Source organism: Crinia signifera, chromosome 19 (genome assembly GCF_055691185.1).
Source record: "Crinia signifera chromosome 19, ASM5569118v1, whole genome shotgun sequence".
In the NCBI taxonomy this organism is placed as follows: Eukaryota; Metazoa; Chordata; class Amphibia; order Anura; family Myobatrachidae; genus Crinia; species Crinia signifera.
The window spans coordinates 28,557,088-28,584,498 of NC_139226.1; the positions used below are offsets into that span (position 1 = coordinate 28,557,088).

The following is a 27,411-nucleotide window of genomic DNA, read 5'->3' on the forward strand; positions in this document are numbered from 1 at the left end:
CCCGAGGAAGTGATGAAACGCATTGGGTGATTACTTGTACTTGTCCAGAGTGGAATAATCAAGATTTCTTTGAGCTCCCCCTGAAAGGGGTGACAGACTGTTTCACCTTTACATCTGACCCACAAAGGACAACATTTATGTATAATATAAGAACTGTTTTTTATTTTATTAATATTAAAACTATTTAAAAAAAAATAATAAAAATGTAGTGTATATTCGATTCAATTAATTGTTGTATTACATTGGGTGTCCTCTGGTATGAGGTTCTCATTATAGACAAACTTGAGACATCAGTATGAGTAATGTTGGGCTTCAAAGTCCGGGATCACCAGCATGGAGGCACCGCAATTACTCCCACGAACTTGCTGACCACGAATGACAGTAAAGAGGAACCTGAAGAATTAAAACAGACTGTGAACTTTGCGTTTGGGTGTCCAATTGTCCATTAACGGGACGCCGTTGTATTGAAACTGAGTCACCAAGAGACAATTAATTGGAGATACAAATCCGACCTTGAACTATGAACAATGATCCTTTCCTAAGGGACTTTATTTGAATATACACATTTTTTCTTTTCAGCAATCCTTGTGTTGCTTTGATTTATGTTGTACATTTTTCTTGTGTCAAGAGAGGAAGACTCAGAGTACACATTGTATTCTGGTTGATTTACTCCGATGCGAATTTGCATCCTTGCGAGTGAACCAGATCCCGCCTTGCTAAAGGTGGTACGCCGGGCCACCATTCGCAAGGCGTATACATTTGCACTAGGGTGGCCAATCCCAGGATCGGCGGGATCCTGGGCTTTGGCCCCAAAATTGCCGGGATTTGAATCCCGGGATTGGAGCTTCCAATCCCGGGATTTCTGGATTAAACTAGTCTAATGCTGAGCAGCGTCTGAGCACTCGCTCAGACGCTGCCCAGCTACTCCTGTCCTGGCTGTAAAGCTCAGACGCGCAGCGTGATGTGGTCAGAGGTCACGCTGCGCGTCACACTGTGCAGCCAACTGAACATGCCCCCGCACTGCCGCTCTGTACTACCGGTCCCAGAGCTCTTCACTGAGAACTCATCTCCTGCCACTGTGACCAGGCGTGACTGTGTGTGGCCGGGAGAGGTCAGGCGGCGAGCGAGTTGTGACACCGGAGGTGGAGAGCTGCGGCCTGCGCAGTGTGACCTATGGGTCACGCTGCGCAGGCCGCAGCACTGAACCCGCTCAGTCCAGTGTGTCACTGTGACTTACCATCCTCCGGCGTCACACCGGCAGCCTCCCTCCATTCCACTGCTGCATGCGCCGCTCAAAGTAAGGCAATGTGGGGGAGAGTGGGGTGGTTTTCTTATTAGGGATGCCAATCCGGGGATCCCGGGAGAGCATTTTTCAATCCCGATTCCCGGGATTGAAAAAATGCCTCGGGATTGGCATCCCTAGTTTGCACTGGCTCCGAATGGATGTTTTACATAAACATCCATTCGCAACCTGCGGGGTAACACCCACTTCAATCGATGTTTGCACGCAGACGTGCTCAGAGCAACCTTAGATCTGTGTGCACATTGGGAGGGAAGTGGGCGGGCAGCTGACATCCGGTGATGTCATCTGCCCGCCCCCTGCACCCATGTCATCGGTCCATTAGCATGAGAAAGGCCAGCGTTCCCGTGGGAAGGCCTCTGAAACACTGGGCGTTCCCATATGCTAATGGCCCGCCCCGCTGCCCACCTGCCCTTCATTTGTAAGGATGGGTGCGTGCACCCAGCGAACAGTTTGTTTGCAGTGGCCGCACACACCCAGTGAATGCACATGCACAGAAATGCGCAATGCAAAAACATTGGCCCCGTACGAATGCACACGGCTGTGCGAACAGACCAGAATAAGGTCCATAGTGTTTGTTCAATAATTTATTTTTAATATATTTCTTGTAATTATGCATACAGTACCAATACAGTACAAATTATAAGGATACAAAGTACATGGCGTTATTCTGCGGACAGACACCTGCAAACTGAGTACTACTGATTACTATCAAAGGCAGAGCGCAGCACTATAAACTATTAGTTATTCAGACAAGATGGTAGCAGTTTCCCATAAGTGCAGCAGCTAGCGCATACTTGCCTACTTTTGAAAACTAGTTTCAGGGAGATTATAGTTGGTAGTAGAATTTAACACAGCGCACCATTGAGGGGGCCTGTCATGCTCCACCCAAAAGGGCGTGTCTAGTTCCATATAGGGAAAGCTTGTGAAAAGAGATTGTGAACGTGGCCCCTAGAAGCGTGGGTGTGTGCTGCTACATCTGAGAGGAATCTTTTAAAATGACTTATATCCAAATGTAGATGAGCCACAAAGCAGTTAGTAAGAGCGACTATACTTGGTAAAGTGCTGGGAAATGGTGCTGATGATTCAATGTAAATGTGACTGTCTCTCATTCCTTTTTTCCCAAAAAATGTAACAGTGTAATGTGGGCTAGGTGACATGAGGGAGATTGCTAGACTAATGAGGGAGAGAGGGAGATTGCTGCTATGTCAGGGAGCCTCCTGTAGAGTGCAGGAGGAGAGGTAACTATGATGTAACAGTGTAATGTGGGCTAGGTGACATGAGGGAGATTGCTAGACTAATGAGGGAGAGAGGGAGATTGCTGCTATGTCAGGGAGTCTCCTGCAGGAGGGGAGGTAACTATGGTGTAACAGTGTAATGTGGGCTAGGTGACATGGGGAAGATTGCTAGACTAATGAGGGAGAGAGGGAGATTGCTGCTATGTCAGGGAGTCTCCTGCAGAATGCAGGAGGGGAGGTAACTATGGTGTAACAGTGTAATGTGGGCTAGGTGACATGGGGAAGATTGCTAGACTAATGAGGGAGAGAGGGAGATTGCTGCTATGTCAGGGAGTCTCCTGCAGAATGCAGGAAGGGAGGTAACTATGGTGTAACAGTGTAATGTGGGCTAGGTGACATGAGGGAGATTGCTAGACTAATGAGGGAGAGAGGGAGATTTCTGCTATGTCAGGGAGTCTCCTGTAGAATGCAGGAGGGGAGGTAACTATGGTGTAACAGTGTAATGTGGGCTAGGTGACATGAGGGAGATTGCTAGACTAATGAGGGAGAGAGGGAGATTTCTGCTATGTCAGGGAGTCTCCTGTAGAATGCATGAGGGGAGGTAACTATGATGTAACAGTGTAATGTGGGCTAGATAACATGAGGGAGATTGCTAGACTAATGAGGGAGAGAGGGAGATTGCTGCTATGTCAGGGAGTCTCCTGCAGAATGCAGGAGGGGAGGTAACTATGGTGTAACAGTGTAATGTGGGCTAGGTGACATGAGGGAGATTGCTAGACTAATGAGGGAGAGAGGGAGATTGCTGGGAGATGTCAGGGAGTCTCCTGCAGAATGCAGGAGGGTAGGCAACTATGAGCTAGCCAGAACAATTCAGTGTTCAGATGCAACAAAATCACCTTCCTTATGAATTGTTCAAGTGGGCATGAGGGATTCCCACAGAATGCCTTTCAGTGGGAGCAGAGCTGTAACCTGCCATGTTCCCATTGCAGCTGGAGTAATGGACAATAGGCCATTCTGGGTGTATGTTTACAAACAGCCCACATCTGCTATAACCCTGAGGAAACAATGCAACACTTACAATGCCAAGTGTAAGAGTGATGGAGAGCAGATAAGGGGAAAAGTCTACACAAACAAATGACCTTTATCACACAGCTGCCTAGAGCGGTTTATTTCACAAAGCCCATGTGGAAAATATTGATAAAGAAAGCCATATACAGCTCAGCAAAACATGTCCGAGTTACAGAACTTTCACGGAAGGAAAAGCAATTGTATAACTGTTCCGTGGGTCACCGTGTTCCTCAGCCCGAATCCAGATGGCCTTTTCATTGCAATATTCATGTCACCAAAACAATAACAAGGACATAAAGTATATTTAGGTCCATAATATACAACATACAACAAAACAGCAGTTGTAAGTCATGTATTCCAACCATAAGGCAGAATGGTCACCAATTGGGGAATTGGTCCGATTCAGATGTGATCGCTGCTCTGCAAATTCGCACAGTGGCTATTATCGATAGACTGCAAGTGCGTATAGGCCGCAATGCGTGTGCATGCTAGCAAAGGAATCTTGGTCATTTTTTTTCTTCGCTATCAAATCAGAAGGGGACTGACAGGAAGTAGGCGTCTGGGGGTGGTAGCCAGAAGTTTAAGGTTAGGAGTGTGCAGGTGTGGGACTTAATAAGTATCTGGCTACTCCGAGTGGTGACCAATCATGTTTTGAACATAGTATCATTTATTGAGGGGTGTGACCATGCCTCAAAGATTTGACCATGCCCCCTTCAGTACCCAGGCCCCTCAGCTGGTCAAGGGCACTTCTCCCTGCATCAATATATACATATATATATATATATATATATATATATATATATATATATTGACTGTTGATATATGTGTGCAATTAGAGGTGAGATGCAGCAACAGCAGCTGGTCATGTATGTTGGTGGTACAGTGGGCTGCACAGGAATACCAGGATTACATCATGTCCCACTGCGGCGCTCAAACACAGTAGCAAGATGGAGCATGCACAGATGACCAAACGGCAGCCATCTTGGTTAAGTACAAATGCTTGACTTAAGCAGCATCATGGACATACTGTAGAGCAGTAATGTACTCCAGTGAGATTAGTAGACTAGTGAGACTACAAAGGGCCAGATGTATCAAGCTTCAAAAAGTGATAAAATGGAGTGATAAATAACCAGCCAATCAGCTGTCATGTTACAGGCTGGGTTTAAAAAAGGGCATGTAGCTGATTGGCTGGTTGTTTGTTTATCACTCTCATTTTTATCACTTTGTGAAGCTTGCTAGATCTGGACCAAAGTGAGGTCCTGGACAGGGAGAGGCACTGCCTGTGCAAAGGCTTTGAAATTAGGAATGAGCAGGGCAGGACATCCTGTGACTCTCCAGCTGTTATGGAAAAACAAATGTTAGCCTGCCCTATAACGCTTATTGCAATGCCACAGAAATGCATTAAGCAGTGTTATTGCGATACAGTACTAAACTGCTATTGGTTAATAAGAGTATATCTAAAAATAGGACACGCCCAGAGAGGAGACTCTTCTCACCAGTGTGGTGGTCAGGGGGCCGGGCTCCATAACAGTAGGCACTGCCCCCAAAATACCTTGCTTTGATTGGTGCAATTCACATCTTTTGGCCCAGCCCCCGCCGTACGGCACCGCAAATTGTAGAGTGAGTATTTTTCATATGTAATTCATATACTGTATACAGATGTGTCCTTTAACAGCCTTGCTGCATAGCATATGCAACAAGACTACCGACTCCTGAACACAGCACTACCCCCTTGACTTTTGAGTGTTTTTCACCCACCTTAAACAATTTGGGGGCATCGTCTAATTGCGGGGGTGGCCACGCCTTCCACGATTAGGCCACCCCCCCAAATCAATTACCATAATTTAGCTGGTATTTCCACGCAAGTTATCAAACCTAAAGTTATGGTATTATCACATTTGTAACCTCACTCACAGCCTAGTATTGCCAATTCGAATGCTAGATTTTTAGGTCATCACAATATCTACAACAAAGAATTAATATATACGATTATATAGGCTAAGCAATTTGTTTAATAACTAATTATTTATATATATATATATATAGTAGTTTGGAGATTCGGCACTCCACTTACTGATTTCAATGTGCCCCGGGTGCCTTCAGAGAAATACACACTTGTTTGAAAGAAAAGCTGCGTCACTCCAGGGGTCTTGTATAACGAAATTGTAGTATTTTTCAAGTATATACACATTACAGATACATGTGCATAGTCGACGTTTCGATGCCTACTGACATCTTGCTCACGACCACATGCATCAATGAGAGTACAGGCATGAATAACCGCACGGCGGCGGACACAAGAATATATACTTACATCAGCCAGCGTGTTCACTGCGACAGCCGGTAACGTGCAGCGTTCTCTCCTCCCGACGGGGCAGAGTCCACTGCTGATGACGTCGTCTCTGACTGCTGCTAGGCAACGCAACCAGCTAGGACGCCGTCGCCGGCTCCCGCAGCGAACAGCCTGCAAAGGGGACACCAATGAAATGATAATATTGGCTAGAAGTTATCAATTGTTGCACTATTTTGCTGTGATTTCCTATGGTCCTGACGAAGGGTTAATACCCGAAACGGCGTAGACCGTGGAAGTAATAAACTTCACTTGATTTTTGCATTTCAAGACCTGGAGTGACGCCTGCTTTTTTGGGAGAAAATATATATCTCTTATATATTTAGCCAGATCTGTCACTCAACCCCTGTGGAGAACGTTCCTGTGTAGAGCAGTTTCACTTTCATGTGTCTAACGTTCCACCCCCTTGACATCAGCTCCCCCCGCCCAGCCAGGGCTACAGTACACGCCAACCATCCACCATTACTCCACAGCCACCATCCACCATTACTCCTGCACATCGCTACCCTCTGCCAGGACCCCCGTGACCCCCCTCCCGCGATTCGCGGGACCCCCCGCGACCCCCCCTCCCGCGATTTGCGGGACCCCCCGCGACCCCCCCCTCCCGCGATTTGCGGGGCCCCCCCGCGACCCCCCCTCCCGCGATTCGCGGGACCCCCCCGCGACCCCCCCTCCCGCGAAACGCGGGACCCCAGCGCCCCCCCCCCACCTCCCGCGAATCGCGGGACCCCCGCGACCCCCCTCCCGCGATTTGCGGAACCCCCGTGACCCCCCCTCCCGCCATTCGCGGGACCCCGCACCCCCCCTCCCGCCATTCGCGTGACCCCCGCTTTCCCCCCTCCCACGATTCGCGGGACCCCCGTGACCACCCCGGTATCCGGACTATTGTTAGACAGCACTTACATCGACAGCCATTACATCGACACCATTAGTTCGACAGCTCAATAGGTCGACATGGTTTTAGGTCGACATACCATTAGGTCGACATGTCATTATGTCGACAGCTCATTAGGTCGACAGCTCATTAGGTCGACATGTTTTTAGGTCGACACTGCCATTAGGTCGACAGTGTCTATGTCGACAGTCAAAAGGTCGACATGGGTTTTTTCACTGTTTATCGAGCCGACATGTGCCGACAGGCGGTATTTCATGCCCTACTATCCACTAGGGCGTGGTGGGAGAATAAAATAGTGTGCCCGAAGCATAGCGAGCGGCTGCGGTACACTTCAAACTGTGTCCATGTCGACTGTGTCGACATTTCGGCCAAAAAACCAGTGAAAAAACCCACGTCGACCTTTTGACTGTCGACATAGACTCTGTCGACCTAATGGCAGTGTCGACCTAAAAACATGTCAACCTAATGAGCTGTCGACCTATTGAGCTGTCGACCTAAGGAGCTGTCGACATAATGACATGTCGACCTAATGGTATGTTGACCTAAAACCATGTCGACCTATTGAGCTGTCGAACTAATGGTGTCGATGTAATGGCTGTCGATGTAAGTGCTGTCTAATATCCGTCCCAGACCCGACCACCCCCTCCCGCGATTCGCTGGACCTCCGCGACCACCCCCTCCCGCGAAACGCGGGACCCCCGCGACCCTCCCGCAAATCGCGGGACCCCAGCGACCCCTCCCTCCCGCGAGCCCCCTCCCGCGATTCGCAGGACCCCTGCATCCTCCCCTCCCGCGATTCGCGGGACCCCTGCGACCCCCCCTCCCGGCATTAAAAGGGCCCCCCGCAACCCCCCCCTCCCGCGATTCACGGCACCCCCCCCCTACTGTGATTTGCGACCCCCCTCCCGCAATTCGCGCCGCCCCCTCCCGCGATTCACGGAACACCCCGTAGCGCCCCCCTCCCGCGATTTGCGGGCCCCCTCGGCACTTCTCGCGATTTGCGACCGCCCCCTAATTCACACATTCGGGGACCCCACCTCCCGCGATTCATGCCCCCCTCACGCAATTCACGGCACCCCCCACAACCCCCTTCCTGCGATTCGCAACCCCCCACGACCCCCCCTCCCGCGATTCACGAAACCCCCCGTAGCGCCCCCCTCCCGCGATTTGCGGGCCCCCTCGGCACCTCTCGCGATTTGCGACCGCCCCGTAATTCACACATTCGGGGACCCCCCCTCCCGCGATTCATGCCCCCCTCACGCAATTCACGGCACCCCCCATACCCCCCTTCCTGCGATTCGGAACCCCCCACAACCCCCCCTCCCGCGATTCATGCCCCCTCCCGCGATTCACGGACCCCCGCACCACTCCCCTGCGCCCACCCTCCCTTGATTCACGCCCCCCTCATGCAATTCACGGCAACCCCCCACACCCCCCCTCCTGCGATTCGCAGCCCCCCCACGACCCCCCCCTCCTGCGATTCATGACCCCTCCCGTGATTCACGGACCCCCGCACCACCCCCCCTTGACTCACGGCACCCCACGCGCCCCTCCCGCAATTCACGGACCTCCGCAACCCCCCCTCCCGCAATTCACTAACCCCGACAACCCCCCTCCCGCAATTTGCGTACCCCCCTTCCCACGATTCAAGCCCCCCCGCACCCCCGCCCACGATTTGCAGACCCCCGCCCCCTCCCGCTAACCGCGGATCCCCACACACCACCCCCCCTCCCGCAATTTGCAGACCCCCCAGACCCCCTTCCGGCAATTCCACCCCCCAGCGGACCAACGCGGCCCCCGCTCCCGCATTTCACGTACCCCCGTGACAATGGGGGATCCTGTACCACCACAAGCAGGTACCGCCCCTAGGTGGGAAATCCGGCCCTGGCTGCCGCACTGCAGGTTTCCCCACTGCCCTCTGCACCAGCGCCACAACTTTTATCAATGTCTTGCCCACATACCACTATTATACAGCCTCCTGCTCTCATGCACGCTCACTCCCTCCCAGTGTGAGGAGACGCTCACCCACTGCCGGGAGCTGCATACTGTCCCCCACACTCCTCCAGTTCTAGGGTTGCCCATCGACCATCAATGATTTTCAAATAATCGATGGTTTATGGCCGATGTTGAATACTTTTGCCATCAATGTGGGAGGACACTGCCCTGCCTCCTGTTCTCCTGCCCCGTAACTTCCGCCAGTGGAGACCCGCTCACCCTGTGTTGCCCACATTCCCCTATCATGCTTTACCGCCCAGCCTCCTGCTCTCATGCACCCTAACTCCCACCCAGTCGGAGGAGACACTGACTCCTGTATTTCTGTGCTGCCACGCTGGACCCTCACCCACTGGCAGAAGCTGCACAGTGTCCACCACCCTCTTTAGTCCCCCGTATGCCCACACACCCCTATCACTACCCAGCTTCCTGCTCTCCTGAACCGTAACTTCCACCACTGGGTAATTGCTGACGCTGTGTTGCCCACATAACCCTATCATGCCTCATATCCCAGCCTCCTGCTCTCATGCACCCTAACTCCCACCCAGTAGGAGGAGACACTGACTCAGGGCCACTGTCCGGTACTCCTGTGCTGCCACGCTGGACCCTCACCCACTGCCAGAAGCTGCAATACAGGGCATCTTTCATACAATTCTATCCATATTTCTCACAATACAAATGTTCACAAATTAAGGGGCGTAGCCCCTTACGCCGGTGTGAAGAGCGCCCGTAGGGCGCGATGAATCACCTAGTATATATATATATATATATATATATGGTACTCTTTACCTAGAAGGGCGCCCACGATTTTGATCGATAGTAAAAAAAAATTGCGTCGGTCGCATCGCATGCGACCAACAAATCGCATGCGATGCGACCGACGCGATGCCTCTGTGGCCCATTTAACATTGTTTCCTATGGAAAAAATCGGGTCAATTGAGACATTGAACAGGAAAATCGGGTCAATTGGGACATTTAACATTGTTCCCTATGGGAAATCGCGGGCATCGCGTCGGACGCATCGCACCCGATTTTTTAGTGCATGCAATGCCCGCGATGGCCGCGATGGGCGCCCTTCTAGGTAAAGAGTACCATATATATATATATATATGCATACATACATAAGAGAGAGCGCCACACAGCAGGATAACTAAAAATCTTGAGATTTCTTTAGATTTACCATATAAAATGTAATATTCAAAGAATAAAACTATTCATAAAAAGACATTTAACACATATTTTACATCAATTACTTTTGGCCAACTCCGGAGTGGATCCCCACCTTTTTGGGGGGTAAAAATAGTCCCACAGATAGAACTGGACTTATAAACAATTAGATTATTGTGATGATCCCATTAAACCTCAGCTAAGAAACATGGGTATAGATGATATCCGATCCTCATTGGAAAGAACAGCCGACTTGTTTAGGTGATAAAAAAGCCTCAATGGCTAAAAGACAAGTTTTAGTACCTCTTCTGGTGGTGTAAATAGACTGGGAGATCCTGCCGCAGCAATTGCAGAAAGCAGAAGAGATCAGAATGAACAAGAATACATAATACAAGTACTCACTGGTGGGGCTGACAGGAAGATCCTCGCTGCAGTGTTTTCTTTGATCCCTGTGGCTTGCTGGGTCCTCCTCCTCCCCTCATCCGCACAGGCAGTGCACCCTGCAGCACTCTGTGCCTCCTCAGCAGCATCTCTTACCGAGTACTGCTTCAGGCCTCCATTGGTCTAGTCTGCTCTGGTCCGGCCAGCAGGGGCTGCTGGGACCTGTAGTTTTTTTTTCTAAATGCCTGGCTGCCAGACACTTTAAAAAAATACATGTCCCACCAGCCCCTGCTGTCCGAGACCAGAGTAGAGAGTCTGGCTGCAGCAGAGCCGATGGACACACAACGGCATGGATGGGGACAGAAATCATGGTAGATACACAGCTGGTAAGGAGCTATTTGATGTTAAAATAGTTTTAGGACCAGGTCTGGGCCCCCTTCTCTGTGAGGGCCCGGGACTCCAGACCCCACAGACACCCCCCCCCCCTGTCGGCGGGCCTGACACCACCAGAAAAGGTACTAAATCTTGGGCCTTATTCTGATCGGTGCAGATATTCCCGAATTCTGACGGTGCGGTCCGCACGCCACGCTGTTCGGCGGCGTGCGGGCTTCGTCCGTAGATACGCCCACGTGTCCTCCGCATTCGGACGGACTCACTCTTTAAGAACAGGGCGTGTTTACGGACGACATAAAAACCATGCGTGTGCGGGAGAAACACTCAGATTCTGCACGGTCTGACCGCGTATGCACGGCCTTCCCGCGTCAGAACGGACGCGAACCGGCCACTACGCACAGATGCGGTGTACTTCCGCAAAAAACCAGACTACTGTTATCAGAGTTCCAACATAGATCACATGACACACTTATGCAATTAGCAAACCACTTTGAGAACAGATTGTTGCTCCTGGTCATCTGTTATTTAGCTAATTGATCCTTAAACACTTACAAGCACTATAGATTAACCCTAACATTCCCTATGGCAAAAAAAATGTCATCTACCCTTTTGCTGTGTACATATCTAAACATCCACATGTTTGTGTTTTAAATGCTATTTATACTTTTAATGTTAAATACTAAAATAACACACAGACAACTTCTTAAACAACGGCAAACTTTTATTTAAAAAATTAAATAACATGGACCACCATCAGTCCAGCAGCAGGACACAGAGGTCCTCCACATGAGCGGTCATCCGCCTCAGGTCCTCCCTTAAGCTCATGAGAGCCCCTCTTACTCCCTGGGGTGGCTCCTGGTAATCTGTGTGCATGAGAAAGGGGGTACAACATTAATTATGCTACTCACGTACACCTTGTACAGTCAATCCTAAGTACCTACACCATGAGAAATCATACATACAAAAAAAGCCTGAGCCACTCTTGTATGTAATGTCATCAAATATATGATCATGATGCTGCCACAACACACACACTTGTGTGACATATACATTTCACAATCTATATATCAAAAACACAACCACACTTGAGGATCACTCACAGTTGTCCTGGCCAAAGACTCCTCACTCAACTCAAAACATACACCCACTACATCATGCCACATTGACCCATACATATATACCTGCATGTTACAGTAACACCGATGGCTGATTAGGCAGGAGGTGACATAAATCACCGAAGGGCTATCATGCTGCAGGCTAGGAAACAGTTAATGAAGGGACAGTGTGCTGCGTCTGGCAGCCAATGGGTGCAAGGGGAGGAGTAGAGGGTTAGAAGGGTCTTGTGACCAGGGAGTTTCAGCCTCTCTTGGAGAATTTTCCCACCCTCCCATCCCTACTCTTCTGTCTCTATTTTTCTTCTTAGGCGGCGGTAAAGAACGGTCAATTGTGTAGATGGAATGTGTGTAGGTTAGTGGGTGAGCTCTCCAGGCGTCGATTGTCACGAGCCATACTTCTATGCACGGAAGATGGCTGCCACCACCGACCCGGGTGGTTGGCTGGGAGAGTTGGTCACCAGCGGTGTGTGAATGGTATGGTGATCCTACCCCACCCCCTTTTTCTTTAATCTGACCGTTCTTTAGTGCCGCCACCAATATTTATAGTCATTAGTCAGTTGTCGAAATAAATTTGACATTCGTTATTTGAAACGCCAGCACTTGTGTCCGTGTCGTTATTTGTAGATAAGTTATAGTTAAGTGTTAAGGGTTTAAGCATGAGAGTACCGATGGTGAATTTATGCTTAATAGCTAAACTGCATGATAGATAGATAGAATAGATAGAATAGATAGAATAGATACCACAGGAAAATGCTAGACTACTCCCTCTTCCCATTACTTCATGATTCCTTGTCACATTTGCCAGATAGGTGAAAGTGCAGCACTAATCCGCTTCCATACACCAAACAATTTCTAAGGTCAATCCATCATACATAATACCTTACAAAAATACATGACAACAACACGGGCACACTGGCTAGAGGGGTGCCCATGCAAACTGCCCACTTGGGACTCCTGTATAAATCAGGCCTGCCCATATTCCATTGATGTTTTATTGTTGCTTCTATACAAAGAGCCTCCATAAATAAACACTCATCACCTACATGAGCATCCAGATTGCACGTTTGCAGCATGGCCCTATAAGACCAAAGTGTGTCTGTTGTTTCCCATTTTTTGGGACTACTCTTTACTATATTATAGGAAAATTGAATCAGCTGTGCGACATTACAAACTGTACCTAACTCAGTAATGAAGCATTATGTCTACTTACCCCTGCCAGGCAGCTCCACCAGGTCGTCGTCCTCCACATTGGGAGGTGGTGGCACATCGTCGAGGGGTAGGGGCACCTCCTCCTCCTCCACTTCGACCTCCTGGCCGACCTCCTGTGCCTCCTCCGTGTCCTCCTCTGTGACAAAATTCTGGGCCTGTGTGGCCTCCTCAATGGCCACCTCCTGTCTGGCCTCCTCAATGGCCACCTCCTGGGAGGCCTCCTCACTGGCCACCTCCTGTCTGTCCGCCTCTCTGCCCACCTCCTGGGCCTCCTGACGTGCCTGTCTGGCTCTCTCCCGCGCTGTGGGTTAAACAAACAAAATGGGTGAGTGTCATTTGACTTTGAAATTACTCTAACAAGTACATCTCATAACCACATTATATATGTGTTATATATCACACATATAGTATATGGCTTTTCTATGTCATAAACACCCAATTGACCTCATGTAATATTAATATTAAATAATGTTAAAATGCAAACACTCACTGGCCTAGATGCACTAGCCTTCAAAAGTGATACAATGTAGAGTGATAAACACACAGCCAATCAGATCATTCCTGTCATTCACGGCACCCCCCATACCCCCCTTCCTGCGATTCGGAACCCCCCACAACCCCCCCTCCCGCGATTCATGCCCCCTCCCGCGATTCACGGACCCCCGCACCACTCCCCTGCGCCCACCCTCCCTTGATTCACGCCCCCCTCATGCAATTCACGGCAACCCCCCACACCCCCCCTCCTGCGATTCGCAGCCCCCCCACGACCCCCCCCTCCTGCGATTCATGACCCCTCCCGTGATTCACGGACCCCCGCACCACCCCCCCTTGACTCACGGCACCCCACGCGCCCCTCCCGCAATTCACGGACCTCCGCAACCCCCCCTCCCGCAATTCACTAACCCCGACAACCCCCCTCCCGCAATTTGCGTACCCCCCTTCCCACGATTCAAGCCCCCCCGCACCCCCGCCCACGATTTGCAGACCCCCGCCCCCTCCCGCTAACCGCGGATCCCCACACACCACCCCCCCTCCCGCAATTTGCAGACCCCCCAGACCCCCTTCCGGCAATTCCACCCCCCAGCGGACCAACGCGGCCCCCGCTCCCGCATTTCACGTACCCCCGTGACAATGGGGGATCCTGTACCACCACAAGCAGGTACCGCCCCTAGGTGGGAAATCCGGCCCTGGCTGCCGCACTGCAGGTTTCCCCACTGCCCTCTGCACCAGCGCCACAACTTTTATCAATGTCTTGCCCACATACCACTATTATACAGCCTCCTGCTCTCATGCACGCTCACTCCCTCCCAGTGTGAGGAGACGCTCACCCACTGCCGGGAGCTGCATACTGTCCCCCACACTCCTCCAGTTCTAGGGTTGCCCATCGACCATCAATGATTTTCAAATAATCGATGGTTTATGGCCGATGTTGAATACTTTTGCCATCAATGTGGGAGGACACTGCCCTGCCTCCTGTTCTCCTGCCCCGTAACTTCCGCCAGTGGAGACCCGCTCACCCTGTGTTGCCCACATTCCCCTATCATGCTTTACCGCCCAGCCTCCTGCTCTCATGCACCCTAACTCCCACCCAGTCGGAGGAGACACTGACTCCTGTATTTCTGTGCTGCCACGCTGGACCCTCACCCACTGGCAGAAGCTGCACAGTGTCCACCACCCTCTTTAGTCCCCCGTATGCCCACACACCCCTATCACTACCCAGCTTCCTGCTCTCCTGAACCGTAACTTCCACCACTGGGTAATTGCTGACGCTGTGTTGCCCACATAACCCTATCATGCCTCATATCCCAGCCTCCTGCTCTCATGCACCCTAACTCCCACCCAGTAGGAGGAGACACTGACTCAGGGCCACTGTCCGGTACTCCTGTGCTGCCACGCTGGACCCTCACCCACTGCCAGAAGCTGCAATACAGGGCATCTTTCATACAATTCTATCCATATTTCTCACAATACAAATGTTCACAAATTAAGGGGCGTAGCCCCTTACGCCGGTGTGAAGAGCGCCCGTAGGGCGCGATGAATCACCTAGTATATATATATATATATATATATATGGTACTCTTTACCTAGAAGGGCGCCCACGATTTTGATCGATAGTAAAAAAAAATTGCGTCGGTCGCATCGCATGCGACCAACAAATCGCATGCGATGCGACCGACGCGATGCCTCTGTGGCCCATTTAACATTGTTTCCTATGGAAAAAATCGGGTCAATTGAGACATTGAACAGGAAAATCGGGTCAATTGGGACATTTAACATTGTTCCCTATGGGAAATCGCGGGCATCGCGTCGGACGCATCGCACCCGATTTTTTAGTGCATGCAATGCCCGCGATGGCCGCGATGGGCGCCCTTCTAGGTAAAGAGTACCATATATATATATATATATGCATACATACATAAGAGAGAGCGCCACACAGCAGGATAACTAAAAATCTTGAGATTTCTTTAGATTTACCATATAAAATGTAATATTCAAAGAATAAAACTATTCATAAAAAGACATTTAACACATATTTTACATCAATTACTTTTGGCCAACTCCGGAGTGGATCCCCACCTTTTTGGGGGGTAAAAATAGTCCCACAGATAGAACTGGACTTATAAACAATTAGATTATTGTGATGATCCCATTAAACCTCAGCTAAGAAACATGGGTATAGATGATATCCGATCCTCATTGGAAAGATCAGCCGACTTGTTTAGGTGATAAAAAAGCCTCAATGGCTAAAAGACAAGTTTTAGTACCTCTTCTGGTGGTGTAAATAGACTGGGAGATCCTGCCGCAGCAATTGCAGAAAGCAGAAGAGATCAGAATGAACAAGAATACATAATACAAGTACTCACTGGTGGGGCTGACAGGAAGATCCTCGCTGCAGTGTTTTCTTTGATCCCTGTGGCTTGCTGGGTCCTCCTCCTCCCCTCATCCGCACAGGCAGTGCACCCTGCAGCACTCTGTGCCTCCTCAGCAGCATCTCTTACCGAGTACTGCTTCAGGCCTCCATTGGTCTAGTCTGCTCTGGTCCGGCCAGCAGGGGCTGCTGGGACCTGTAGTTTTTTTTTCTAAATGCCTGGCTGCCAGACACTTTAAAAAAATACATGTCCCACCAGCCCCTGCTGTCCGAGACCAGAGTAGAGAGTCTGGCTGCAGCAGAGCCGATGGACACACAACGGCATGGATGGGGACAGAAATCATGGTAGATACACAGCTGGTAAGGAGCTATTTGATGTTAAAATAGTTTTAGGACCAGGTCTGGGCCCCCTTCTCTGTGAGGGCCCGGGACTCCAGACCCCACAGACACCCCCCCCCCCTGTCGGCGGGCCTGACACCACCAGAAAAGGTACTAAATCTTGGGCCTTATTCTGATCGGTGCAGATATTCCCGAATTCTGACGGTGCGGTCCGCACGCCACGCTGTTCGGCGGCGTGCGGGCTTCGTCCGTAGATACGCCCACGTGTCCTCCGCATTCGGACGGACTCACTCTTTAAGAACAGGGCGTGTTTACGGACGACATAAAAACCATGCGTGTGCGGGAGAAACACTCAGATTCTGCACGGTCTGACCGCGTATGCACGGCCTTCCCGCGTCAGAACGGACGCGAACCGGCCACTACGCACAGATGCGGTGTACTTCCGCAAAAAACCAGACTACTGTTATCAGAGTTCCCACATAGATCACATGACACACTTATGCAATTAGCAAACCACTTTGAGAACAGATTGTTGCTCCTGGTCATCTGTTATTTAGCTAATTGATCCTTAAACACTTACAAGCACTATAGATTAACCCTAACATTCCCTATGGCAAAAAAAATGTCATCTACCCTTTTGCTGTGTACATATCTAAACATCCACATGTTTGTGTTTTAAATGCTATTTATACTTTTAATGTTAAATACTAAAATAACACACAGACAACTTCTTAAACAACGGCAAACTTTTATTTAAAAAATTAAATAACATGGACCACCATCAGTCCAGCAGCAGGACACAGAGGTCCTCCACATGAGCGGTCATCCGCCTCAGGTCCTCCCTTAAGCTCATGAGAGCCCCTCTTACTCCCTGGGGTGGCTCCTGGTAATCTGTGTGCATGAGAAAGGGGGTACAACATTAATTATGCTACTCACGTACACCTTGTACAGTCAATCCTAAGTACCTACACCATGAGAAATCATACATACAAAAAAAGCCTGAGCCACTCTTGTATGTAATGTCATCAAATATATGATCATGATGCTGCCACAACACACACACTTGTGTGACATATACATTTCACAATCTATATATCAAAAACACAACCACACTTGAGGATCACTCACAGTTGTCCTGGCCAAAGACTCCTCACTCAACTCAAAACATACACCCACTACATCATGCCACATTGACCCATACATATATACCTGCATGTTACAGTAACACCGATGGCTGATTAGGCAGGAGGTGACATAAATCACTGAAGGGCTATCATGCTGCAGGCTAGGAAACAGTTAATGAAGGGACAGTGTGCTGCGTCTGGCAGCCAATGGGTGCAAGGGGAGGAGTAGAGGGTTAGAAGGGTCTTGTGACCAGGGAGTTTCAGCCTCTCTTGGAGAATTTTCCCACCCTCCCATCCCTACTCTTCTGTCTCTATTTTTCTTCTTAGGCGGCGGTAAAGAACGGTCAATTGTGTAGATGGAATGTGTGTAGGTTAGTGGGTGAGCTCTCCAGGCGTCGATTGTCACGAGCCATACTTCTATGCACGGAAGATGGCTGCCACCACCGACCCGGGTGGTTGGCTGGGAGAGTTGGTCACCAGCGGTGTGTGAATGGTATGGTGATCCTACCCCACCCCCTTTTTCTTTAATCTGACCGTTCTTTAGTGCCGCCACCAATATTTATAGTCATTAGTCAGTTGTCGAAATAAATTTGACATTCGTTATTTGAAACGCCAGCACTTGTGTCCGTGTCGTTATTTGTAGATAAGTTATAGTTAAGTGTTAAGGGTTTAAGCATGAGAGTACCGATGGTGAATTTATGCTTAATAGCTAAACTGCATGATAGATAGATAGAATAGATAGAATAGATAGAATAGATACCACAGGAAAATGCTAGACTACTCCCTCTTCCCATTACTTCATGATTCCTTGTCACATTTGCCAGATAGGTGAAAGTGCAGCACTAATCCGCTTCCATACACCAAACAATTTCTAAGGTCAATCCATCATACATAATACCTTACAAAAATACATGACAACAACACGGGCACACTGGCTAGAGGGGTGCCCATGCAAACTGCCCACTTGGGACTCCTGTATAAATCAGGCCTGCCCATATTCCATTGATGTTTTATTGTTGCTTCTATACAAAGAGCCTCCATAAATAAACACTCATCACCTACATGAGCATCCAGATTGCACGTTTGCAGCATGGCCCTATAAGACCAAAGTGTGTCTGTTGTTTCCCATTTTTTGGGACTACTCTTTACTATATTATAGGAAAATTGAATCAGCTGTGCGACATTACAAACTGTACCTAACTCAGTAATGAAGCATTATGTCTACTTACCCCTGCCAGGCAGCTCCACCAGGTCGTCGTCCTCCACATTGGGAGGTGGTGGCACATCGTCGAGGGGTAGGGGCACCTCCTCCTCCTCCACTTCGACCTCCTGGCCGACCTCCTGTGCCTCCTCCGTGTCCTCCTCTGTGACAAAATTCTGGGCCTGTGTGGCCTCCTCAATGGCCACCTCCTGTCTGGCCTCCTCAATGGCCACCTCCTGGGAGGCCTCCTCACTGGCCACCTCCTGTCTGTCCGCCTCTCTGCCCACCTCCTGGGCCTCCTGACGTGCCTGTCTGGCTCTCTCCCGCGCTGTGGGTTAAACAAACAAAATGGGTGAGTGTCATTTGACTTTGAAATTACTCTAACAAGTACATCTCATAACCACATTATATATGTGTTATATATCACACATATAGTATATGGCTTTTCTATGTCATAAACACCCAATTGACCTCATGTAATATTAATATTAAATAATGTTAAAATGCAAACACTCACTGGCCTAGATGCACTAGCCTTCAAAAGTGATACAATGTAGAGTGATAAACACACAGCCAATCAGATCATTCCTGTCATGTCACAGACTGTAGTTGTAAAATGCCAGGTAGGAGCTGATTGGCTGCCTGTTTGTTACTCTCCATATTAACAATTTTGAAGCAGACCGAATCCTGGCCACTGTCATTTATATGTATTTGCCAAAAATACTTACAGCGTTGCAGACGCCACCTCAGAGCCTGCAGACGCTCCGGCTCCCGCCTCCGCAGGTCGGACCATCGCCTCTCCAGTTGGGCGATGGTCCTCCGCACATGAGTGCGGGCGAATATGCGGCGCCGGGCCGCAACGTATGCCCGGCGCTTATTCCTATTAGAGATGAAGGGTCCTGCCTGCCCCAGTCTCCGTTCCATAACTGCCACCAGCGAGAGCAGCTCCGCAGTGGAGAATGGTTGTGCTCGCTGGTAGGCAGCCATTTTAGGAATGGCACTAATCAAACAATCATGTGCTGTCATTGGTTGGTCAGAGTGATATTTTGTATTAACTTTATTGTTCATTTTAACACTAACAGCGTGTATGCGCCCGAACATACGGCTAACCCATTGCATCGCACCCCCATCCTAAACCTACAGTCTAAACTAAGATGTAAACACATTATATATAATCTATAACATTCACCAAACATGGGTATAAGCACCAGGTGAAATAGTCCTTATCACTAGACACTTACACCTAACTCAACAAGGAACTAAACAGCTATTTTATAATGAAAGCTATGCAACAGAAACATAGCAAATAGTGGCAGACCTTTTCCCAAAATTAGGCCATGGTGCCATGTGTACACTTACCTTCTACTGGGCCATACTACAGAGGTGGAATGAAAAGTAGCTAGAATCCTGGCTGATTTTGGAGTGCTTTCACATGTGATTTGGATGCTAGCACTGATTACTTGTGGCTAAGTGGTGGACTGGATTGACATATGGAATGGGTAGTGTCAGTTGTACTACATAGCAAACAAGTGCACAGTACAGAAGTACATTCAAATATACATTTCATGTCTGACCTCAGTTTTATTTGGTCATTGGTGTTGGAATCTGCATTTAGCTAATAAATCAGACTTACTGAGTTTGCCAGGTTTTTTGGAAATATTTTTCAACACCAAGGGGCGGGCCGTATGCGCCGCACGGTTGACGCTGGCGTACGGGACGCGGCCGTACGGAACGCAGGTTGCAGCTGATTAACGCCAATTACAGAAATTGTATTTAAAGTTGTCCTAGAGAGGCAAACACTTGTTGCAACCATGCCAGGCTCAGACTCAGAGGAAGACCAGGTGGTGCAGAATCTGTTGTCCCGCATGGAGGCCAACACCACCTATGTGCCCCTCAACCCAGAGCACCCAGATGGCCCATCAACATCAGGCCAATCAGCAGCTGGGCCATCCTCAGCATCAGCAGAATCATTGGGAACACAGCAGGTGGCTTCCCAACAGAGTAGCCAGCCCAGCACTTCAGGTACAGCAACCGGTGGCCGTGGCAGTGGCAGTGCCCGTGCCCGTGGCCACAGTGGGGCAACAGAGGAACCAACCACAAGAAACATGGCATATGAACCGCGGGAGCATGACATCCTGGTGAACAGGGCACGTGATTTAATTTAGTGCCCAGCGGGGAAGTTGACACACACAAGGAGATGGAAGATCTGGGAGGAGATAACGGCGGAGATTAATGCAGTGGCTCCACAAGTTCGTCAGACGGAGCATGTTAAGAAGAGGCAAGTACATGTGTGTTACATTTGAGTAGTACAAGTCCAGTAATGTTAACATTCAATATTAGATGGAGTTGGGCAATGGGTGTTCACGTTGCTTGGAGGCAGAGACATGTTGGCCATGACATTGAATTGATAGTTATTGGAGGGTGACTGTTTTTGTATGTTCTAAGGGTTGGTTTGAAAAATGAATATAATGTAAGTTTGTTGTCAGTAGGCACATGTTGTATTATGTTTCAGATTGCAATGGGTGGTACAGCAAACATGAGGAGTTACATGTATTAATATGTACACTTTGATTGCAGGTGGCACGACTTCAAAGGCAACCTCAAGAAGAAATTGACCCAGCGGTGGGAACACAGCCACACCTCTGGGACTGGCCCCATGCCATCCAAGCTAGAGCTCACCCCCCTGGAAGAGATGGCCCAGTGCTGTATTGCAGTGGAGGAGATCCGGGGGGTGAGCACTATAGACAGCGAGTCCCCAGCGGAAGTGATGGCTTCTACGCTTGAAGGTAATTATTTGCCAGGCCATAAGTAGATGTTTAACATTTGGTATGGAATGTGTGGTAATTGGTAATTTCTCGTTCAACAGCATCCCCACCGCTTGGTCAAGATTCTCTTGAGGAGGCCGTGGAGTCTGTGCCACCTGGCCCCAGTAGCAGGCCCGTGCAGCAGCCGCTGGGATTGTCCGCGGCTGAATTGTCCACGTAGGGCCGTGTGCTGGATAGTATTGTGCAGCAGGGCCCATAACACGCCCATATTGCCCGAGTGATTGCGGTGCACATTTCTGTACGGTATTAATGAGAACAAGTACGGAGACCATGCGTGGCACATGCGCGTCGCGTTCTCCACGCATGCGCAGACGGCTAAAAAACGCCATCCGAAAGAATTCGGAAAAGTCCGCACAGATCAGAATAAGGGCCCTTGTCTTTTAGCCATTGAGGCTTTTTTAACACCTAAACAAGTCGGCTGATCTTTCCAATGAGGATCGGATATCATCTATACCCATGTTTCTTAGCTGGGGTTTAATGGGATCATCACAATAATCTAATTGTTTATAAGTCCAGTTCTATCTGTGGGACTGTTTTTACCCCCAAAAAGGTGGGGATCCACTCCGGAGTTGGCCAAAAGTAATTGATGTATGTGTTAAATGTCTTTTTATGAATAGTTTTAATCTTTGAATATTACATTTTATATGGGAAATCTAAAGAAATCTCAGGATTGCCGCAGGGAGCAGCTCTAATTGTCATTTAACAGTCGAAGTCTGTGTTATTCAATTAACTTTTTTCTATATTTTATATGTATATGTGAGTGGAGCGGAGACTTGAACTTGCGCCCGATTGTTTTGTTGTCATCACAATATCTACACTGAACGGCCATCTCTTACGGTGGTGCACACTAACATGTTATTTTCTGCATGCTGCTCTGGTCTTGCTCCGCCTCCTCTCCTGGGTCCACCCAACAGGGCCGGAAAGTACCAGCAGCATCTAATCTGCTATGGCAACTCTGCTCACTAGCACTGTTGCATTATGGGGCATAGAATTCCTGACAGCCAATGAATCCCCGTGTCATAATTGCCTACACAAAGCACCAGATGATACCTCACCTAGGTCAGTGTACCACACTGTGGGCCCGATTCACTTGCATGCGGCCGCAAGGAGGAAAAATCATTTGATGGTCGCTCACTATTGAATGAATTTTCCTCCCTTTGTAGATAAAAGTCTATACTTACTTTGACTGACTGGCCCGCCCAGCGTTTCTGTGGGCGTGCCCATGAAACACTAGGCGCAGCCCAGCAACTTGCCTGCCCCCTTGCCCTCCCATCAGTGAGCGTATGCATCGGCGAGTGGGAAACTCGCTGAAGGCGTTAGCTCCGGGGCTACCACATGCGCATAGTCACGCATGCACAAACCTCCACCACCAGCCGGGGTAGTGAATTCGGACCTGAGCAATCAGGTCTGAATCGCCCCAACTGTTATTGAAGCACCTAACAAGTGTCCCTCTAACTACCTGCAGCAGGCGGTGAGTGTCATCAGTGCCAGGAACCGTTGGGATGCGTGGGTAAAAGTAATATTTAACATGTGTTCCTCTCCAGGAAACTAAACGTACACATCCTGTCAGCAGCCAAATGCATATTTAACAAACACTCGTTCCCATGCTGAAATAACCTATTATCTTCACAGCATCTTCCTCGACTGTTTACTAAAGTATTTATTTGGCCGTCTTTGGCCAACTTTACCTGCCTTTGCCCATGTTTATCAGGGAGATGCCCGATGAGGAGCCTTCTCCTGGAAATGACTCCCCTTTTAACCCTTTGTGTGCCAAGTGAATTTGTCAAAAATGGTTGTGAAAACTGCCAAGCAAACATTTTTATTCGTCATAATGATCTGTGATATTTACCTGATATAAGAAATATTATCCTTTTTTTAACTTAAAAAAAAAAAAATTATTTGAATTTATATAACAAATGTGAGAGGCTCTGGTAATTTCAGCCGATATTTTGCACGTCGCTCACTGAGATGTTGGCACTCAAAGGGTTAATGCTAGTACCTAATGACACTTCCAACATTCGCCTTTTTTTGGGGGGGGGGGGGGGGGGGGGGCAAGTCATGTACCCTAAAATAGCAAAATGGTCACAGTGCGCAAATATTCTACGCATCGGACGTAAGTGGATAACTAAGATTGGATAGTAAATCTAAAAAACATTTGTTTTATACAGTATAAACATTTATAAAGGCAGTTACATAAAAAAAAGGTCAAAATCACATGTAAAAATCTTTCAGAAATGGAAATGGTCAGCAGATAATATAAATAGTGAAATGATGATACTGCTAATAATAATATGTTAAGGGTTATACATAGTCATACAGTTGATCTGTTGGCATGGCAAAATGGTCTCCGGCATTGTCGGCTGGTCGACAATGTCTAGGTCAACAATTACTAGTTTGACCACTGAAAGTCGAAAGTGAGTAGGAAAGAATTGTCAACATACTCTAGGTCGATATTGACAGAAGGTTGACACAAGGTTTAACCGTACATCATCAATATAGAAAAAGGTCTACACAAGTTTTTCACGATTTTTTCAGAATGGATTTGTTTATACTTTACCATTACAGTGGGCATAGAGAGAGAATCTATTAGTGTGCTCAGCGCCATGCCCTCAAGTATAGCGAACCATGCGAGTGAGCGTGGTACACTTATATGGTGTCCATGTCGACATATGTCGACAGTCAAAAACCTGTGAAAACTCATGTCAACCTTATCCCGTGTTGACCATGCACCTGTCAACATTTTGCTTGTGTCAACCTTTAGTCATTGTCAACCTAGAGTATGTCAACCATTCTTATGTGTCAATTTAATCGGGTTGGGATCATTTAGTATTCAACAAGTTGGTCAACACCATTAGGTCGACATGGGGAAAGGTCGAAATATGCGTAGGTCAACATTATATATATATATTATATTCTCCCACCACACCCTAGTGGATGGTAGGGCATGAAATACCACCTGTCGGCACATGTCGGCTCAATAAACAGTGAAAAACACCATGCCGACCCTTTGACTGTCAACATAGACAATGCCGACATAATGCATGTGTTGACCTAATGACCTGTTGACCTAAAGTCATCTCGACCTTGACCCATGTCGACCTTTCCCCATGTCGACCTAAAGGTGTCAACCCAATGCTTTTCAACTCAATGCTTGTCGACCATCATGTTGTAGACCGAATGACATTTACTCACTGTCGACCATCAGTGGTCGACTAGTGATTGGGGATCTAGACACCGTTGATTATTTATCCCATAACCTGGCAAAATATGTTCTTCAAATACAGGTGTATGGCCCTTTAACTGGAACATATGTCTAGCTGTTAGGTAATGGGGTGATTCAGGACTGGTCACTAAGCAGCAATCTTTTAATGCTTAGCAAGCGGTTTGACACCACCTGGTGCCCGGACGAACAAACCCCCAGGCCAAACGCCTGCCGCTGAATCTGCTCGGTAGTATGTGAAGCAATGTACACAAACACATCACACATCCCATTCCAAATGGAAGGTGGCTCTTGAGTAGAGTCACTGATGACAGACCATAAGAACTAACGCGTTTCGCCGCTGTAGCTTGCAGTTTTATCAAGGGCCCTAGTCCTGTACGCTCATGTTCATTTTGACAAATTAAAATAAAATATGAAAAAATAAACAAAAGGTATAAAGTCGTCTTTCTCCTTTAACCTCAATATAAACAGACAAATGCCTAAGGCTGATTTTATTTTCCTTTGCACTTCATAGTAAATGATGTAGAAGTTATTTTTTCCCCCCAGTTTAATGACTATTCCAAGAAGTATCTTGGAGAGATAAGAACCAGGTGTCCTACAAGCTATCGCAAAGTATTATAGCTGGCAACGTCCTCGCATCCTGTGGCCTCTCATTATTCTAAATATTACAGTTTGGCATGGAGTGAGGTCTTATTGTTACAGGAAAGATCGTCACAGTCACAAGAAGCATTGCATTGTGTTTACTGATACTAAAAATGACTCTAGAACCGCTTTCCCCTGGCAGTAAAACAGTTAAAGACGCAGAGAATCAAGGCCGATCCGGTATAGATCTGGTTTTGGTACCTCCTGTACGGTGTCTTGTTCTAAAATAAGTAATTATTACATTATTTAATAGGAAACAATTGCTACTGTTTTATTTCAAAAGGAAGATGCAGTAACATTTGTACAATACGCAGCATATCCTGCTTGCCATGACCTGTACATAGTAAACTCACGCGTTTCGCAAAATGAACAGCGTTTCAAAGACACAGGGACAGAAGCGCTAGGCTTCATAAAGTGGAGAGGGATAAACAACCAGCCAATCAGCTCCTACTTGTCATCTTTAAAACCCAGCCTGTAGCATGGCAGTTAGGAGGTGATTGGCTGGTAGTTTATCAATCTCCATTTTATCATTTTTTGAAGTTTAGAACATCTGGTCCACACAGCAGAACCTGAATGATGGGATTTATATTGGCAAAAATGGCTTTTGTGTTATCATTTTGCAAAAGCAAACACCTTCTTTAATGGACAAAACCATGTGCACTGCAGGTGGGGCAGATGTAACATGTGCAAAGAGAGTTATATTTGGGTAGGGTGTCTTCAAACTGAACTAAAGCAGCCTGTATGTACTCCTCCAAATGTTACTCTTTCTGCACATGTTACATCTGCCCCACCTGCAGTGCAGCACGGTTGTGTCCATTAAAAGAGGACTTTGGGTACTTGTGTATTATCACGGCGCCCATCGCATCGCATACCATGAGGCATACGATGGTATGCGATGCGATATCGCGCGATGTTGTACAATGGCATACTATTTTAAAATTGTATGACATTGTATATGGCATACAATGCCATACTATGCGATGGGATTCGATAAAAAATTGTATAAGCACCCTAATGGGTGCTTACAATGTTAAATGCACCCCCACGTCACCCCCCACTATAAAAGTGAACCGGAAGCGTGGTGAGCGCAGCGAGCCCGCGAGGGGCGGCGGTACGCGTCCTACGACCTTTTCATACCCCCACTATCCACTTCACAGGTATACACATCCCCTCGCGGGGCGCGCTGCGCTCGCCACGCTTCGGGCTCGGTGGCTCGCTGCGCTCGCCACACTATATAATATCAACTCCACGCCGACGTGGATAGTGGGGGTATGAAAAGGTCGTAGGACGCGTACCGCCGCCCCTCGCGGGCTCGGTGCTCTCGCCACGCTTCGGGTTCACGTTTATAGGGGGGGTGGCGTGGGGGTGCATTTTACATTGTAAGCACCCATTAGGGTGCTTGTACAATTTTTAATTGAATAGTGGTGTAAAATCGCGTCGCATCGCATGTCATCGATGCAATGCGATAAAAACATTGCGCGACCAACATCGGGGGCGCCGTGATAATACACAAGTACCGGAGTTTGCTTTTGCAAACGAACCTGAATCTCCCCCGTTACTCATTTATTTTATGTAAATTTCCTTAAATTACTTTGTTGCACGCAGAGACCCAAGAATGTATGGATACAAGCACCTGATAAACCATTTGATGACCATCCAGGTTAATTGGTGGCTTTGATAAACAGATTGATAGTAAGTATACCCCTGGAATCAATGACCAAAAATACAAATTGGAATTTCAATTGAGACTCTGAAGGGAATACATATGGGTGGCCAGTGATCGGGACACCAATGGTCAGAGGACTGACAGTGGCATCCTGATGGTCCAAAATATTCCCTACCCCTCCCTACATAATGTTACTTAGTGGCTAACCCTAACCAGAACCCTCCCTGATGCCTAACCCTTACGCCCCCCCCCCCACCTACAGCCCAACCCTAACCATCCCTAGTGTCTAACCCCCCCCCCCTACAGCCCAACCCTAACCATCCCTAGTGTCTAACCCTCCCTCCCTGAAGCCTAACCCTAATGCCTCCTCCTGCAGCCTATCCTAACCCAGCCTATCCTAACGCCTCCCCACTTAGT

General features: G+C 48.3%; 1 protein-coding gene across 3 annotated transcripts in view; it reads right to left on the minus strand.

Annotated features, from left to right (window-relative positions):
* Positions 1-220: 220 nt before the first annotated feature.
* LOC146042295 (uncharacterized) overlaps positions 221-27,411 on the minus strand; it is a 30,532-nt gene continuing 3,341 nt past the window's right edge. Inside the window, exons 3-4 of one of the 3 annotated variants that reach the window (XM_083162239.1) lie at positions 18,670-18,969; positions 17,054-17,207 (exon numbers count right to left, since the gene is read on the minus strand). In XM_083162239.1, coding sequence (XP_083018365.1) covers positions 17,098-17,207; positions 18,670-18,969 — 410 coding nt within the window. In that variant the 3' untranslated portion in view covers positions 17,054-17,097. Of the gene's footprint in view, positions 394-17,053; positions 17,208-18,669; positions 18,970-23,752; positions 25,550-27,411 lie in introns of those variants that run through there. The other 2 variants (XR_014463828.1, XR_014463829.1) reach the window with 2 other exon arrangements.